The sequence below is a fragment of the Podarcis gaigeae genome (genome assembly GCF_964106915.1).
Source record: "Podarcis gaigeae genome assembly, chromosome: 7".
NCBI classification, from domain to species: Eukaryota; Metazoa; Chordata; class Lepidosauria; order Squamata; family Lacertidae; genus Podarcis; species Podarcis gaigeae.
The window spans coordinates 8,145,818-8,164,141 of record NC_139683.1 but is presented as its reverse complement, the minus strand read 5'-3'; the positions used below and the strand labels follow the sequence as shown (position 1 = coordinate 8,164,141).

The window sequence follows — 18,324 nt, the reverse complement described above, 5'->3', positions numbered from 1 at the left end:
GAAATCACAAGGGGGGATGAAGCTATTGCACTCATCCTCTTCTTGCATATTCCCCTTAGGCATCTGATTGGCCAGGATAGACTGCTGGCCTCCTCCAACAAGGCTCTTCTGTTGTTTTCAATCCTCCTACTATAGGAGGCACAGGAGAAAATTCTAGATAACTTATTTTCCCACCAAAAAAGAAGTCTGGTACCCAAGGTCACCCTGTTAAGTAGGCCCATTAACCACATTTTCCCATGCCAAGTTATAGGCAGATGGTTTTTTTCAACCACTGTCCCTGCATCTTTGACCACTGTTAGCATCTTTTAGCAACTTAGGGCAACCTGCGATGAACAAGGGAATAACTCTGTTGCTATTCATACTGGAAGGAGTTCAAGGGTCCCTTGCCTGGGTCTTGAAGTGAGTGGATGAACTGTAGACTCTACAAGCTGGAGGAGAGGCCTGGGTCTTGATCCGTGGAAGGAGTCGTTTTGGGGGCGACATCCTTCAGTCCTTGCTCACTTCACAATACATCCACTATTGCCAGCCTGTGTTCTAGTGCCTTCAAAGCTTCTCCAGAGTCCCTTAAATCAGATTGCTTGCCACAAGGAAAGCCCCTGCCCACCAAAATTTGGGACACCACAACAGATTAGTTCAAAGTCAGCAACTATACATTGCAGAGATAATTTTATTACACTTTGTGGCCTTCAGAACTGGAGTTTTCCACGCATTTACGAGTTTTCTTCTTAACTCCCCCTGCCAAACAAATAAATAAAGTGCTGTAATCCACAGATTCCCATTCCTATTTTCTGATTCACCACAAAGGAGAATTTAACCTGAGTTTACTTCTTTCTTCTTTTGTTGACCACACGAAACATGGAAAATCTACAAAACCAGACAGGTTTCTTCTTAAATAATAATTATTGACTCAGCTAAGGCAGTTTATGCCTAAGAGGATTTCTTAATGGTGGAAGGGAGAGAAAGATGTCAGTCCAGTGACCATTATAAAGGGGGCAGATCTATAATCACATCCTCAGGATTTTAAAAGCTTTTTTTTTTTTTTTTGGAGGTTGGGGGTTAGATGAACAAAAAGAAAAAAGACGGAATAACATGTATATGTTTACATCTTCCAAAAAGCACCAATTTTTGGCCCTTTGAATACCTTATAACCAAAGCACTTTGATTCCTCTCCCCAAACCACTAGGGTGTGCCGTAAGCATATTCTGTTTGTTTCCAGAAACGAAGCACTCTCTTGGCCCAGAAAGTCTTTGCAATTCAATATGCAAGGCTCCCTTTGCTGCCCTGAGGCTCACAGTCTTATTTGAAGTAGTTGAGTCCTGCAACCAGGAAAAATTTCTCCAGGAACAGTTCAGAATCCAGCACCGCGATGTGAGCTGCTCGCCCAATCAGAGTGTTGGCTGTGTTTGGCAAGGCATGGAACACATCGTGGCGGATTAAAGTGCAATCCTTTGTCCCCACGACCGGCCGGAGGAGGTTGTTGATCATCTCGGCATAAACGGGACCTTGGAAAGTTGAAAAACATCATTATTATTATTATTATTATTATTATTATTATTATTATTATTACTATTTCTTCATTGTCTTCAATATTCATGGCAGGACCAAGCCAGTGGCCCATCTCATACAGCATCCTGTTCTCTTTTTATATTATTTTTATTAACTTTCACCACGGAAAATGAGTAGAAGGGAAGGGTGGAAGGGAAAGGTGGGTATTGCACAACAGATATAGGGAATTTTATCCATATGCGGTGCGGTTGTGAAATAAAAAGGAAGTACTGGGATAAAGCTATAAGTAGTAAGAATGAAATGCACAAATTTAAATTAGCATTAGATCCGAAATGATGTTTGTTGAAGTATGAAAAATAGGCTAATCCTCCTAAGCTTCGAAGGCCAATTATGTATTTAATAGCTGCAGGCAAGGAAAATTTAATAGGAGACCTGAAAAAGCATATAGAGTTGGGATATAGCATGATTAGCCAAGTTAACTGTTTATCAAAAGGAAAACTGTAATTATGGACAATTTTGCAAATCATCACAACTGGTAATAAGAGTAGCTATCTCAATATTTCACTAATAATGATTGTGCCATATTTTAAGTCATTATACTTAAGGAGGAAGACTAATGAATACATAAATTAAAATAAGTGTGTGGGGGGGGATACTTGACAGTGGTTCAACCATCTTTGCCTAAGTCCAGCTGAGCTTTTGCTAGCATTGCAGAGGTGAAGGTGATCCCCATTGCTATCTGTTCCCGGGCTCTGAGAGGTGTTTCCCATCAATATAGGTAGTTGGCTGTATTTGTGTAACTCAAAGATGGAGAGTCTGTGGCCCTTCAGATGCTGTTGGTGTTACTATCTATAGCTCACTCGCTCTATCTATCTATCTATCTATCTATCATCTATCTGTCTGTCTATCTATACCTGAAGGAGACTCTCCATCCCCATCATTCAGGCCGGACATTGAGGTCCACCTCTGAGGACCTTCTGCGAGAAGTGAGGCTTGGCAGGGGGTTGGACTCGATGGCCCTTGTGGTCTCTTCCAATTCTATGATTCTATTATTCTAGGGAACCAGGCAGAGGGCCTTCTTGGCAGTGGCGCCCTCCCTGTGGAACGTCCTCCCATCAGATGTCAAGGAGATAAACAACTATCTGACTTTTAGAAGACAACTGAAGCCAGCCCTGTTCAGGGAGGTTTTTAATGTTCAATCTTTTATCGTGTTTTTAATATTCTATTGGGAGCTGCCCAGAGTGGCTGGGGAAACTCAGCCAGATGGGCAGGATATAAAGATTTATTTATTTATTTATCATCATCATCATCATCATCATCATCATCATTATCATCTACAGTTGCAATCAAAATTATTCAACCCCCCATTGCAAATCAGGCTTATTATCGAAATTTACAGACTTTCAGCTGTTTGAAATGAGCAAATCAAACAAAAGCAATTGAAATAGCTCAACACGACAGATGCTTCAAGTGGTGAAATTAAGCACTTCGAAGTGTGACGCATGTTGCCCAACAATATGGCCTTTCTATTGCGCATTCATGATGTTTTGCACTCAGTGTGGTATCTGAGTGGTTATACGAGATCCAAACGCAGGTGCTGCCCCCTCCAACATAAATCCTGGCTACACACATGCTAGTGGAAAGGTCTCAAGGCAGATACACCACTTTGTTTCCAACCAGTGCATGTCCTGTAGCTCCCTGCTGAAATCCTGTAACTTTCCACATCACAAATATTCCAATTTTTTTTGTTCTGCTTTTGTTGTGCTGCACTGCAGGAGCACCAGATGGCAATAATGTAATATCATTCAGGAAGTATAGCAGAACAACTAATAAAGTGAATTTATGTGTAGGTAGTCCAGCATAAATCCACCACTAATAAACTATTGTTGTATCAATGGCATGTTGCAGAATATATCTGCAAAAAAACAAAACAAAACAAAATGGAAAACGCACAAGTCTAGAGGAGACACAGTCCTTTCCCATTGGGTAAATGTCTCCTGTTTCCCAACTTAATCCATAGCTTCCTGTGCCCCTCTCCTTGTTGAATTGGAAGATTAACAGACTCTTCTTATCCCATTCCAATCTGCTCTCTTTTTACCCCTAATACCACTTCTCAGGAGTATTATTTGCCTACATAAATCCACAAGTGCCTGTTTCTGAACATGGTGTAGTTTCAATGATAAAAGGAGCTCTAAACACAGAAGCCAGGATACATGCAAGAATAGCAAACTTGCGTACAAATGGGGCACTTCTGAGCATTGAACTCAAAATCCCATCAGCACCAGGGAATGGTCAGGTATGGTAGGATTTGCAGCTCAACCACACCTTGAGGGCCTCTAGCCCTGGTCTAATTCACATGGTGTTGCAATACGCGATTGTTTGACTCAACTGGGATGAGTAGCAATCACCTTCAAGTGATCACCTGTGTGGCAGATGGCACTGACTCCTCCTGAAGTTTCCCTGTACCATGTATGACCCAGGTTTCAGATAGGAGTCTTAGATCTAACTGGAGATTCCTTCTTTTCTTTCGTCTCCTGATGTCCATTGATTAATAGAGATTAAGGGCATCTGGAAACAGGGAAGTATCTGTTTTCACACTGTATAAATCTGCTATGTGTCCTATTAGGATATGCCTATCTAGAAATAAATCCATGCACAGTTTGTTGTTGTTTTAAATACAACCACTCTCTTAAGTCGACAAAGAAGCTCACCTGTCTGTCTGTCTTTCAGGGCCGATTTGCACATTTCTATTCTTGCAGAATGAAATGGTACGTAGCGATCTTGGGGAGAGGCCACCAGGACAACATTTTTGAAATACTGGAGACCTGTAAAAAGAAGAAAGTAAAAAGGAAACAAGTGTGTGCATTAGAACAGCCTTCCTTAGATGAAATACATCCTGGGTGGTGGAGCAAATTCTATCCACCATACCATACAAAGAAAAAAAAAGTAAGTTTCATGGTAAGTTCTGGCACCCCCCTCTTTTTATTATTTTTTCTTTCCTTCTTTTTTTTATAATAACACTGAGTAGCAGTGATATGGTTGAGGAGATTGTGTAGAATCTGAAGGGCCAGATAGAGAGGTCTAAAGGGTCTGCCTTTGGTCTAAACCACTGAGCCTCTTAGGCTTGCCGATCAGAAGGTTGGCAGTTCGAATCTGCATAATGGGGTGAGCTCCTGTTGCTCTGTCCCACCTCCTGCCAACCTAGCAGTTCGAAAGCACGCCAATGCAAGTAGATAAATAGGTACCCCTGTGGTGGGAAGGTAAATGGCATTTCGGTGTGCTCTGGTTTCCATCACGGTGTCCTGTTGCACCAGAAGTGGTTCAGTTATGCTGGCCACATGACCCAGAAAGCTGTCTGTGGACAAACGTTGGCTCCCTTGGCCTGAAAGTAAGATGAGTGCCGCAACTCCATAGTCACCTTTGACTGGACTTAACTGTCCAGGGGTCCTTTACCTCTTTTTTACAGCATAGTAGCAGCCACGGATGCCAACTAGAATAAAACATGGAGGAGCAGGTAAGCTCCAGCCCATATAATTTATCACAAGCCACAGCGTGCATACACCATTTGAATGGCAATGCCAAGCAACTTTGGGGGGCCCCCGGCTCCCTCAAATATTTTATTTGGGAGGGGGAAGGAAGGGACCTCGACCCCTAGCAGTTGGCTCCTATGATAGCAGCCAAACAGGAAACTACTCTCTGTGAAATGGCCATTTCTCCAAGTCAACTGGATTTCAAACAAGCAGATGAAGACACCACCACTTGCTAGAATAGAGGCTTTGATTTTAACTCACCCACCTGTTTTTTGGCTGAGCTGATAGAGGAAACATTTCCGCAGATCTGCGTTGTCCCTGAAGGTCAGCTGCAAAAGTGACCCGGATTTTTTCAGCTTCTGCATGAGCCACAAGCCTAGAAAAAGCAATGGTGATTTGTGGGTTTCCAAAAGCACTTGTGTGGGGTAAAGCTCAGCAAACCGATTGGGGGAGATCAATTCTGCATTAAACCCCAAAGCACCTATTTCCAAGTCTGAGAACTACTGGGGGAAGCTAAGTGGTCTGGGTGATTCAAAACTGAAGAAGTGTGCATGCACACGAAAACCTATACCCAGAACAAACTTAGTTGGTCTCTAAGGTGCTACTGGGCAATTTTTAAGTTTTAATTTATTTATTCAAAACCAAAATGGTCATCTGAAAGTAATGTGATGGCAAGGGGCCTTGATAGCTGCTGGTTGGCTGGCAGGCAAAGGGGTTTTTCAGGGCTTGTGTACTGGGAATTGTAACATGATGGGAGACAAGATCTCTAAAAGTAGGTTAGGCCTATCTTCAGGTGTCTTAGACTACAGTTTCCATCACCCTCAACCAACTAGCCATGCTGCCACGGACTAATGGGAGTTGACCTAATGGGAATCCAACAACATCTGGAGGGCCACAACCTCCTAGCCTTGGTTTATTAGCAATGGACAAGCAAAGTCCACATGTTTATAAAGGATGTTCTGTGGAGAGAATCAGAACTTATAGGGTTAAGAAGTTCTGAGTGACGTCTCACATTCCTGAGGCGTGACTGAGGGAGTGGCCTGATTCCACTGCCTGTTTGTCTCTGTCTTTCGAGAGAGACGGAAGCAGCCATGAACGCTAGCAGTCCAGGGAGAGTCTGAAGAGTTCTGTTTTATTGTTTTACTGCTGTAATAAAGACTGACAAATAAACACACTAATGACTGGGTGTGTGTGATCTTCTAAACAACGAGGAGCAACAGCACGCTGTGTTTACTCTGCATTCGTGGCGAACGGTGAATCAGAGCAGCAGGAGGTGCAGCTAGAGGAAAACGTGCCAGGCTCCAGGTCGATCAAGCTACGGCTAATTGGGGTCGTAAACCAATTAGCTACGCCACGCCCAATATGTTCTTGGTTCATTTTGTGCATTTGGTGAGGTTGGTTCTCTCTCTCTCTCTCTCTCTCTCTCTCTCTCTCTCTCTCTCTCTCTGTGTATGTGTGTGTGTGTGATCTCCAATAAAACTCAGAGTATACCCATTGAATCAGGAGCATGCCCACAGAAACCAATGGTCTTCAGTTAATTGGTTTTCGTGGTTTTATTCTATTCCTGGTTGGAGACACGCCTATGACAAGGGGTCAGCAACCTTTTCCAGCTGTGGGCTGGTCCACTCAGACCATGTGGTGGGTTGGACTATATTTTTTTTTGGGGGGGGGGGGGAAATATGAACGAATTCCTATGCCCCACAAATAACAGAGATGCATTTGAAATAAAAGGACACATTCTACTCATGTAAAAACACGCTCATTCCCAGACTGTCTGCAGGCCTGATTGAGAAGGCGATTGGGCCACATCCGGCCCTCAGGCCTTAGTTTGCCTACCCATATCTATGAAATTTAACAGCATGGGGAAAGAAACATTAGACAGGATGTTATAACCACTCTCCTACTTTCAGTGTTTCCTTTCAGTCAGTCAGTAGCTCTTACCTGTACTAACCAAAGTACTGTTGTTGTAAAGTGTTCCCAGGTGAGGGCCAGAGAGGGAAAGGAAAGTATGCAGCTTATTGAGGTAATAGCGAAATCTGGGCCGGGTTAACACGGATCGGATGATGACGTTGCCAAGGGAGTGGCCGATGAAACTGTGGGGACACAATTTGTATCCATTTATTTGGAGAACGCCTTCACTGCTCTGCATTCAAAGGAACCTCAAAAGTGATGCACAAGAGCAGAAAGGGCATTCAATATATTAACAACCAAACAGTAGCCTATGAAAATGACGTCGCCCTGCTCCACAGTTGCCACTGCTATTTACCTTATTCGCGATATCGACAAGTTGTACAGCTGAATGTGCTGAATTATTTCATCCAGCAAACGGTCGGTCATTGTATCGAAATCTGCAAATGTGTCCGTCTGTTAAATCAAGAGAAGAACAGTTGGTAGTACCCTTCCGAGTTTTCATAGGCAAAGAAGAAGAAAGAGACTATCTATCTATCATTCATACACACACACACACACACACACACACACACACACACAGAGTATGTGGTGTGTGTGTGTAAACCATATATTTGAAATGATTAACAAAAGAAGTTCGAGAATATTTAAAAGAAGAGTACACCTGCCCAAGGCATGCCATGCATTTCAGAGGCTCATTTCTGTTGGCTCTGCAACTGGTGTTGGGTGTGTGGTAGGGATGCTAAAGAAATTCGATCTGGCTTTCATATTAATGAGAAACTACCTAATTCACAGCTCCCAAACCAGTATGCAAATCTAAACACAACCTCTCTGAATGTTCCAGTGCAGCTCTCCAACGAAACCACGCATACAAAATTGTATGTATTGCCTGCATTGGCATAATCTTACCCATGTCTATTCAAATGTAAGCACCCCTGTGTTCCATGGGAGTTATTCACATGCAACTGTAATAGCAAGGATGGTGAACTTCAAGTACGCAGGTCAAATGTGGCTCTCTAGGCATCTCAGTTTGTCCCTTGGAAATTTCCCCAAACACACTCACTTTCCCAAGGCCATGTCTCCCACTGGCTTGGCTTTGCATCTTCCATGAATGTGTTTGCCCAGCGGGGAATTGTACTTGCATTCTGACAATTCCTCTTACTAGTCTGGATGGAGGATAAAGAAAGCTGTGCAAAGCTTGGCCTACTGCACAAAATTAAAATTTGCGTTATTTTTTCTGTCCACTTTTGCCTCTCACCTAACCCACCACTCGCATGGAACCTCTGGAAGGTAGGTCAGAAGGGAATGTGGACCTCAAGGTGAAAAAGGGTTAGAGGATCACAGCCTCAGTCAATATTCCAGTCTCATCCTTAATTTTTGGCATTCACTGGCATGCCTCAGAGCTGAAGGGTTGGTGATGAAGCCCTTCCAATGCTCTGTAAGCTTCCTACTGCCACTTTTACTACCACTTAAAGTCCAGCTGCATTTGGTTCGCGTCTCTGCTCCTCCACATGCAGCTGCTGGGTGACCTTGGGCCAGTCACACTTCTTTGAAGTCTCTCAGCCCCACTCACCTCACAAAGTGTTTGTTGTGGGGGAGGAAGGGAAAGGAGAATGTTAGCTGCTTTGAGACTCCTTAAAGGGAGTGAAAGGCGGGATATCAAATCCAAACTCTTCTTCTCCTCTATGAAACCATCAGATGGCTAATGTTGACCACAAAGCTACCACAAAGTTGCATTGTTGCAACATAGTTCTGATATTTTGTGGTTGAACCATTATAATTAGTATCCATTGAGGGCCAGTAATGTGTAGTTATGCAAATGCTAAGCCATGCATTCTCTTGTTGCTTGTAATAAACAGAAAGGGAATGATGGAGGAACAGAACTCAGAGGGATGAGGATGGCAAATGGCTCTGTTTCTCTGGAGCTGTGCTGTTTTGTAATCCCATCAGCTCTGCATCAGATTCAAAACTAATGAGATGCCAGGGAAATAATCATCAAATGCTGGGACAAAGATTCAAGGGAAACATATCCAGTAATTAATGCTTCTTTTTGTGTGAGAGAGAAAATCCATCTTGCTAATTGCCACTCGTTCCAAAGAAAAACACGAGCACATCCAATTTGCAATATTGCCTTCCACTAAACATGCTCGTAAAGTTAAATATAGACTCTGGCCTGTTTGTTTTGCCTGCACTGATAATTAATGGTTTTCTTTGAAACTTACTATCTTCCATTTTATTTAGACGTGGGAGGATGTGCTTAATCACAGAGGACATACAAAAAAAAACACCACATGGGTCTTCCTTGATAAGAAGGAGTGGCCCATTGAGCTCCAATGTATTTGTAATTATTTTCTGAGGCTTTGTGTTCCGTTTTTTAAATTGTGGTATCATTAACTGTGTTGAATGCATCATTATGAGATGGAAACTTGAGGTACAAACATTGAAGAAGCAAGAAATGAGCAAAATACCTGGTTCCTTTCTGACATCAAGAAGTCAAGCTTTCCACCAGGGAGACCCAATTCGATGAAAGTTTTTACCAGCCGTAGATCTGCACTGTTACCTTGAGGGGGGAGAAATTGCTTTTCTAAGACACGGGTTCCATGCTGAAGGACATCATCTCTCATCCTGCTTATTGGGGAGGGGGGTTGACAATGACGGTCTGGTTTGTCTCTTTCCAGAGCAAACATGAGTGGATTCTTCTGATGATGAGTCCATTTATCTAGGCTGGCCAGTTTGCATGACTTTGCATTCCCGCTCTCACTGCGGGCATATCCTGAGAAGGTGGGAAATGACTTGTGTTCCAGTGATATGATGCCCCCAGTGTGAATGCAGTGCCTCGTCTAAAATGGCGATTCATTTTCAGGACAATTTTCATCCTATCAAACTTTGACCCATTGTGTTGAACCCCAGGTGAAATGTTCTAGAAGGCATTCAAGCACCATATTGGTGGCCAAGATAACACCAAACTAACTGGAAGTTGTTGCACGAATGAGCCCATAATGTGTATATTTATTTGCTTTGGTATATGCTACTTGGTTTACTTTGATGCTGTGCTAATCTGTGGACCTTGGGATACTGAGTTCTAGGCCCAGAGTGGAGAAGCTTTGAGTAGCTGCTACCTATGGCCTCAGCAGCCAAGTGTGATAAGAGGTTCTGGGTAAAGTGATGCATGCTGCTTTGTGCATAAAGGTTGTATGAATGTTTGCTCAGGTGTGGCCATGTCATGATGCAGAGAAGGCTCTGTTGTTGTTGTTTTAATTGCTGTTATTTTTTACCTATGTCATTTTAAACCGTGATATTAATGCTGTATTCTTAGCTTTAGATCTTGATTTATGTGGAAATTGTTTTCCATTTGGTTGTGTATTTTTTGCTGTGGTTTATTTATTGTTTATGACTTTTGTAATTATGTAAAACTTGTCATGTTGTAAGCTGCCTTGAGCATTGGTTTTAACTGTGGAAAGGCGGCATGCAGATAAAATGATGATGATGACCTCTCACTGTACATCCTATGTCTTTAAAAGCAGTGAGGCTCTGCACACTGTGTTGTAAGCTTATAAAGCACTAGAACTGGATGTCTGGTCTTTCTGAAATCCTTCTTTGGTATCCCTGCATCAAACCACTCATACATGCCCTCCTTGGGGCCTATGGTTCAGAACACCCATGACTTTGTGAAAGTTCTGAAGCACTGAGTTACTTCCCAGAGGAGGCTGGGATTTATAATCCAACCCAAATTTGAAGACCTCCTAACCATGGTCTCTATGACTAGCGTAACCGCAACTGTCTGCTTTCACATCACACACAATTACGTATTGTGTGAACACTGTATATTCAGAATGCCCAGTTATCCCCACATAGCCTCTTTGGCCTTACCATCCAGTCCATGGACACAGACCACTAGGTGAATCCCATCTTCAAAATTTTCTTCCTCTTCCTCTGGTGGGAAATATGGGATATCAGAAGCGAGTGCAGTTAAGTCACTGTACAGAAATCCTTCAATCTTCAGCTCTTTTTTAAATTTTTCTTTGGCCTGATGAAAACTGGAGAATACACTAATTAATCACTGATTGAGATGGGCATTCAACAACATGTGACTTTTCAACCATTGTATTCAAAGGGCTGGGGGTGAGAGTTGGATTTTGCCACTGCAGCTGGTAGACCAGTTGTGGAAGGATAACCAAATTCAGATTTTAAAAATCTCCACCCAAATGCCAGCCATACAGTCTCCAATGATGTAGGCCTGGGCTGGGGGACCTTTTTGGCCCACTGGGACAGATCTGTATCTCCCACACCCCAGTAGGACAATTTTGAGAGGTGATTGGAACCACCCACCTGTCAATCATATGACATCATGTTGACATCCAGTGTGCTCCCACCACTGGTTTGGCAAGCAGTGTAAATATGGCATTAGCCACAATCCATAGCTATCCTATATGTATCTCGTAAAATGTTGCATTTTTATGTGTTTTCCCCAAAACCACCTTCAATCCAAATTGCAAAAAGAATGACCTAGCTGAGCTTCTGGGTTTCCTGAACCTCAGCTGCTGGTGTAACCAGAAGAACCAAATCAACCCACCAAATCCAGGAAATTGCAGCCAATAGAACATGTGGGGAATGAAAAGCCCTTGGACCTACTTACCTAAGCATCCTTTCATTGGCCTCCCCATCCACATCACTGGACTCACAGGAAATGACCCCAAAGGAGCCCACTGGTTGGTGAGTAATTGGAGAAGTGACCTGCTTGGAGGAGAAGCCAGCCACTGGTGGGTTCTCTTTGAGGACTGAAGAAAAAGGAAGGCAGGTAGCTGTGCAAGAAACAGATAAGTTGACCACCTCAATAGCCTTTTTGCTCTCGAGCGCCAGTGCCCCTGGAGCCACTGAATGGAAGCTTGTGCTGTTTGCCACCATTTTGAACTCTCGGTTTTCTGGTTCTGCACAGTAAGATCCACAGCCGGGTCTGTTATCCAGATCAATTTCTTGTAAGTTGGGTATTTCTCCACCACATAGCACTAATTTGCCATTGGCAAGAGAACTGCCATGGGGACCCTTTGCAGACACAGGTTCAGGCACCACCTCTGACGAGACTGTGCTAGTATAGTCTGGTGTGTGGCCCTCTTGGTGTGAAAAAACCTCAACGTTTGTGGAATACGAACCATGGACTGTGTGAAAATTTACCTCCTCCTCATACACATCAAGAGGAGTGGTGTTGGTGTCCAAATAGTCACCAACCCTTCCCAAGCAGATCTCCTCTGTTCTCTTTGGCAGCTGGCTTTCAACGGTGTCATCTAGATTTCCATTTTGCATTAGAAACACAGCTTCTCCTGTGGCTTCCAAGCCACAGTCCACCTCTGATAAGTCCTCGGCAGCTTCTGGTAAATGAGGACTGCCAACATTTTCTTCAAAGGCAGATTTGGGGTGTTCCATGGTAGCAAATAGAAGTGGCAACCCACCATTTTCTCTGGCATTCCGGCACATGGAAACGTTTTCTGCTAGGGCCATACTGGTGCACCCTATGTCCACGTATTGCCCCTCTGCGGTGTCCAATATAGTTTTTACATGTTTTGATATATCCATGTCATCAACAGGCTCCTCAGGGCTACTGATCTGAGGAGCTGAGATAGATTTTGTCAGCTTATTGGGCTCCACCTCCCGCTCTTCCTCCTCATAGGGCAAGGAGCTGATTGAGGTGAGGGAGGCTTGGATACCACTGGGCAAGCTGGTATTGCTTTCTGTGTGTCCGCCCTCCAGAGAGTTACGGTGAATCGCTTGCCTTCTGACGAGCTGGTGAAGAATCTCCCGGTCACTGGGTAACTCCAAAGCCTTACTCCTTGCATCAGACCAAGCTACTGAACTTGGCTCGCTTTCGATCCCTGAGTCTGAGATTAGTGACGAAGATCTCTTAATGACCCCTGATGTCAAGCTGAGCTCCTCACACTCCTGCACTCTTTGCTCCTTAATCCCCTCAGCGTCTTTTATCTGGTTCAGTGAACCCAAATCATCACTTACATCAAATGTCCTCAAGGATGGCAGTGTTGACTCACAACTCTGATCCGCTGGTTTCTCTTGGGCATTTAGAAGTTTGTCTGAAGTGAGAGTAGACTCACAACCATCCCCTGAAGCTGCTTGGCTCAATTCAATCTCATTCAAAAGTTTATGTTGTCCACATGTGCCACCATCATACCGGGCAGTCATGACTAGCCTTGGTTCTCCTTGGTGGTCATTATTACACACTGGGCTTATGTCCAAATAGGCGGCCTCCGGTGAAAGTCTATCACTATTATTTTCTGAAAGCTCCATTGGTGTCTTAAGGCTTTCTGTATTATCTTTCAGGAGTTCTGATTGCAAACCAGAAATCATATTGCTAGCCAGATCTGACTCATCCCCATGGGGCTGGGTGTCTCCGTTCATTGTGTGTACCTGAGTTGTGGGGTGATCCTTGAAACTCTCAACCATACAGGAATCTCCTTTTGGATAGCTGTGACCATACACCGATTTTCCATTTATCCTATCTGTATGGATGATGAAAGGGGCATTGTTCCTGAAGTCTCCCTTTGCTAAAGCAGAGTCATCATTTGAAGAAGGATCCTCGTTTTTTCCTATTAAGTCCACTTGTGATTTGCCAGCAGCAGAGGCAACATAGTCCGGCAAACTGTCCAAGCTCTGAACTGAAAGAGAGAGAGGGGGGGGGGAAATACCCCCTGATTATTATAGCAGCACTAGAAAATAATTGTTTCAGTAACATTGTCAGCTTGATTCAAAAAACAGTTTTATTGAGTTACAATATATAACAATTGGGACGCAGGTGGCACTGTGGTCTAAACCATGGAGCCTCTTGGGTCGGCAGTTCGAATCCTCACAACGGAGTGAGCTCTCGTCGCTCTGTCCCAGCTCCTGCCATCCTAGCAGTTTGAAAGCATGCCAGTGCAAGTAGATAAATAGGAACTGCTGTAGTGGGAATGTAAACGGCGTTTCCGTGCACTCTGGTTTACACAGTGTTCCATTGTGCCAGAAGCGGTTTAGTCATGCTGGCCACATGACCTGGAAAGCTGTCTGTGGACAATCGCCGGCTCCCTCGGACTGAAAGCGAGATGAGTGCTGCAGCCCCATAAACACCTTTGACTGGACTTCACCATCCAGGAGTCCTTTACCTCCCTTTATATAACAATTACAAAAAAGAATAATACAAAAAGGGGAAGAGTTGGGATTCTACAGCATTCTTGTGGCATCCCCTGCAGTGCAGTGGCCAGTGTCAATCAATCAATCAGTAGCTGAACTGGGTTCCACACAATCACAGAAACAAGTCACAAAAACAAAAAAACTGCACAAACAAAAATGGCAAAAATAAAATAAAAAACAAAAGCACCAAATATAATCTCCAAATATCACCTTTGTGTTGCATGGGTGCCTGGGACAACCTCAGAATGGAAGAGGAAGTCTCTCATTAGCAGTGGGGGACTCAATTTACAAACGGAGCACATTCGGCTTCTGAAAAATAGTTCGAAAACCTTAACACCTACTTCTGGTTTTGCAGCGTTCAGGTTCCCAGTTGTGTGTGAACTAAGCTGTTCGGAAACTGGGGTACCACTGTACTTGTAAAACCAAATAAAAATTATTTCAAAAAGAAAAAAGAAAGCAAAGTTCCCAAGGAGGAGCTCCAAAGCTCAGTTTATTACCCACCTTTGTAGGGGAAATCGACATATCTGTCTTCAAAAATAATCGGCAGCGTGCCCCAGTCTCCATCGATGTCTAGGCACTCTACTGGCAGGGGCGGCATGCTGGTGAGGTACTCGGAGTTCCGGACTTCTGATGAGATTTGGTTGTGATGCTGGATGCTGTTTGGAAGAAACGCAAGGGTAACTTTTCACTACGGTAGAGTTTCCCCACTTCCAGTTCCAGTGGACTGAGTTCCCACCCCCTAGAGAGTTTGCCACGATTGCCAGCAACAACCCACTTGAACCAAACATGAAACGCCGTCTAAATCATGGGGTGGGTGGGCATTTTTCAGTCTGGGGGGTGCATTCCATTCCAGGCAACCTCCTGAGGGCCACGTGGACAGGACCAGATGAAAAAGTGGGTGGAGCAACGAATGGAAACTTTACATCTGAATGGTAGGCTAGTTTCCATACCCCTGTGCTCCACCCAAGCAAAAGAGAGGAAGGAAGGAAGGAAGGAAGGAAGGAAGGAAGGAAGGAAGGAAGGAAGGAAGGAAGGACACATTACAGCAGGGTAAAACATTCTGGGTGTGAAGCAGTCAGTGAGGGGTATGGCCTAAGGGCTAGTCTAGAGGGGAACGGAGGCTTGTCTTGGCCCCTAGGCTTGAGGTTCCCTACCCCTCCTGGCTTTATTTCTGTATCAAAACAAAACAACCCCTGTGTTGCAAAGAGAACGTCAGCAATGTCTAGGCAACAAGATGACCATATACATACGTAATAGACAATCTTTATAAAATTCCCTCAAACCATAAGAAGTACAAAATGAAATCTTTAGTCTCAAAGTCTCTGAAAATCTTTAAATGAAGCGAGGTACCAAACTTTGTACGATGAAAGACAAGCGGTGAAGCTTTGTGAATTCAGCAAATATGATGTCCAACACTGAACAGTGATTCTAGATATTGACTACTGTTTCGTAGAATTCTTCGTCAGCGTGGTGGGAGGATATAGAATTGCTTCATAATCTTATTTTGAATGAATGCATGTAAATGAAAATATCAAATGCTGTGGAACAGTGCTCATGTAATAATATAAAGGTAAAGGGACCCCTGACCATTAGGTCCAGTCGTGGCTGACTCTGGGGTTGCGGCACTCATCTTGCTTTACTGGCCAAGGGAGCCTGCGTACAGCTTCCAGGTCATGTGGCCAGCATGACTAAGCTACTTCTGGCAAACCAGAGCAGCGCACGGAAACGCCGTTTACCTTCCCGCCGGAGCGGTACCTATTTATCTACTTGCACTTTGAACTGCTAGGTGGGCAAGAGCAGGGACCGAGCAATGGGAGCTCACCCCGTTGCGGGTATTCGAACTGCTGACCTTCTGATCAGCAAGTCCTAGGCTCTGTGGTTTAACCCACAATGCCACCCGCTGCTTATTCCACAGCATTTGTTCTTCCTATGGCTTTACTTCTGTGACAGATCCTCTCCTTACACCAAACACTCATTCTATGCCCTACTTGAGACACAGATGTGTGCCAGCCCATGTCTTTAGAACTGGGGGTAGAGAAGGAGAATATCTCGCCTCTCAGGGTGGGATATGTTATATGATGACTTGAGACAGAGCCTTCTTCATGGTTGCCCCCCAATTATACTGGAAGGTACCCACTACACTGGAGGTGCCCACTACACCTCCAACATTTCTCTGATCAAAATAGGGATGTCCTATTCCATAATAACAATAATTTTACTATTTACACCTTGCCCATCTGACTGGGTTGCTGCAGCTGCTCTGGGCAGCTTCAGACATATATAAAAGCACTATAAAACATTCACTATACAGGGCTGCCTTCAGATGGCTCGGGGGTCAGATAACTCCATACCCCCAACTTTTCTCCAGTGTAAATAGGGACATCCTAAGCGGAAGTGGGACATTCTGGGATCGTATCAGAAACCGAGACGGCTTCTGGAAATCCGTGACTGTCCCTAGAAAACTAGGACACTTGCAGGGTCTGCAACTTCCAGTATCCTTGCTGTCAGCTTTCTGGGGATGATAGGAGTTTGAGTCCTACAATGTGTAGACAGCACCATGTTGGCAAACCCTGAACAAAGACATGCATTTATTATCTGATACTCAAAGGGAGGTTGCATCTGAATATGGAATATGGAAGCCCCATTTAGCTTAGCTGCCAGAGCTAAGAGCGTTAGACCGATCCATCCCCCATGTAATTGATTTGATCACAGAAGCACCCCCTGGCAAAATGACAATAAGCATCTGTTGGCCACAGAACAAAGAGAGATTGATTCTGCCAGTATCTCTCTTTGAAATCTCTGGTTTTTATTGTGCAACATTTTCTAATTCTGAACTAAAAACTAGGCTGACCACCCTGCTGGGAAGTGCTTCTGTAAATCTGGGACTCTCCCTGGAAAACTGGGACCCTGGAGGAAAGTGCATATATTGTGCTTTCTATGAGTTGGAAGACACCATGTGAGGGCTTGACCTCCCAAAATCAGCATTTGCAGTATATTAGGATGTGATGCTGTACCTACCTTCCAGGGAATAAGCCCCATTTAGTGCCACAGAGCCTACTACTAGGTAGCTATGCCCAGAATTGCATGGCCACATAAGTGTGTCATATTTTTCTTTTAATAAGTGAGAAAATAAATGTCATTAAAATATATAACACCACAGTCAAAAGGTAGAAATGCATCAAAAATTACATACAGGCTTTCCTGGAAAGTCACAACAGCAGGCTTTTGATGCTCAGCATGAAAGAAAGCCTCAGAGAATCTTCTTACCTGGTGAAGAAAAACAGGTTAGAAGGTGTATCATCTTCAAAACATAGTCTATAATCTATGTCTATTTGTATATTGTCTACATAACATGCCACGGCATCTGACATTCCTGGAATCAGAGTCAGCAGTGCATTTGAAAAGGCCTCAGAAGTTTGGGGCACAAAGAAAATATATCTTGGCTTGTTCGGACAAGTGAGTCCAGAAGTTGTGCTGACTACAAGAAAATAGATATTAGGAACTCCACAATGTAGGGATCAACCCAGTTAAACACATTTTGGCAGGAGGGAGGAAGAAAATGTCCAGAAGTATGCATTTTGAAGAATTCGTGCTTTAAAATATGTATTTAAATGCACATTTTTTGCGGGGGGGCGGTGGATGTAAATAAATGTGGAAATGGCACAGAGCAGTACAGATTTATGGGTGAACCTATGTGCAGGTGACATAAACTGGGTATAACTCATTCCTGGGATGGAGCTAAACATAAACAAATTTAGTATGCCACTCTTGGGTGCTCCACAATCAGATGTCCCGGCTTTCCACAGTTTCTTGAAGTATCCTTGGAGAAGATGCCAGAATGCAAAACCATCTCCTTTTCAGGAAACTTGGGATAGTGGAATTGTAAAATGAAAGAACACAGACATTCACACCCACTGCATAAGATTCAAAGACACCCACATGGATGTCACCAAAATTCTACTCTCCCTTCCATAATTTTTTGGGGAGCTTTTCTTTCTGACCCTTCTGACAGCTAATGACAAAAAGGGGGTTTAAGGGCAGGTTTGCACCTAAACGAACTAATAAGATTGAAACCAGCATTTTATTGTAAACATGGTAGCACTTCTGTTTACTGTCATCATTACTGGTCACATCGTCCAAAACAACTCAATGCAATCTTGGCTATGCTAAATTTAAGGAAATTCATGAAATTTGGGAACCCCTAAAG

The 18,324-nt window shown here is 43.7% G+C and overlaps 1 protein-coding gene and 1 long non-coding RNA gene across 4 annotated transcripts in view; one reads left to right on the top strand and one right to left on the bottom strand.

Moving 5' to 3' along the window:
- LOC310849327 overlaps nt 1-18,324 on the top strand; it is a 344,819-nt gene that overhangs the window by 113,769 nt on the left and 212,726 nt on the right. The window lies entirely within an intron of this gene.
- The window catches only part of FAM135B (family with sequence similarity 135 member B), a 164,205-nt gene continuing 146,528 nt past the window's right edge, over nt 648-18,324 (bottom strand). For all 3 annotated transcript variants that reach the window (XM_083748984.1, XM_083748985.1, XM_083748986.1), the window contains 10 exons: nt 17,311-17,384; nt 14,619-14,773; nt 11,581-13,606; nt 10,815-10,981; nt 9,413-9,504; nt 7,303-7,400; nt 6,978-7,129; nt 5,302-5,412; nt 4,218-4,331; nt 648-1,502 (listed from right to left, as the gene is read on the bottom strand). In XM_083748984.1, the coding sequence (XP_083605110.1) occupies nt 1,297-1,502; nt 4,218-4,331; nt 5,302-5,412; nt 6,978-7,129; nt 7,303-7,400; nt 9,413-9,504; nt 10,815-10,981; nt 11,581-13,606; nt 14,619-14,773; nt 17,311-17,384 (3,195 nt within the window). In that variant the 3' untranslated portion in view covers nt 648-1,296. The remainder of the gene's footprint in view (nt 1,503-4,217; nt 4,332-5,301; nt 5,413-6,977; nt 7,130-7,302; nt 7,401-9,412; nt 9,505-10,814; nt 10,982-11,580; nt 13,607-14,618; nt 14,774-17,310; nt 17,385-18,324) is intronic.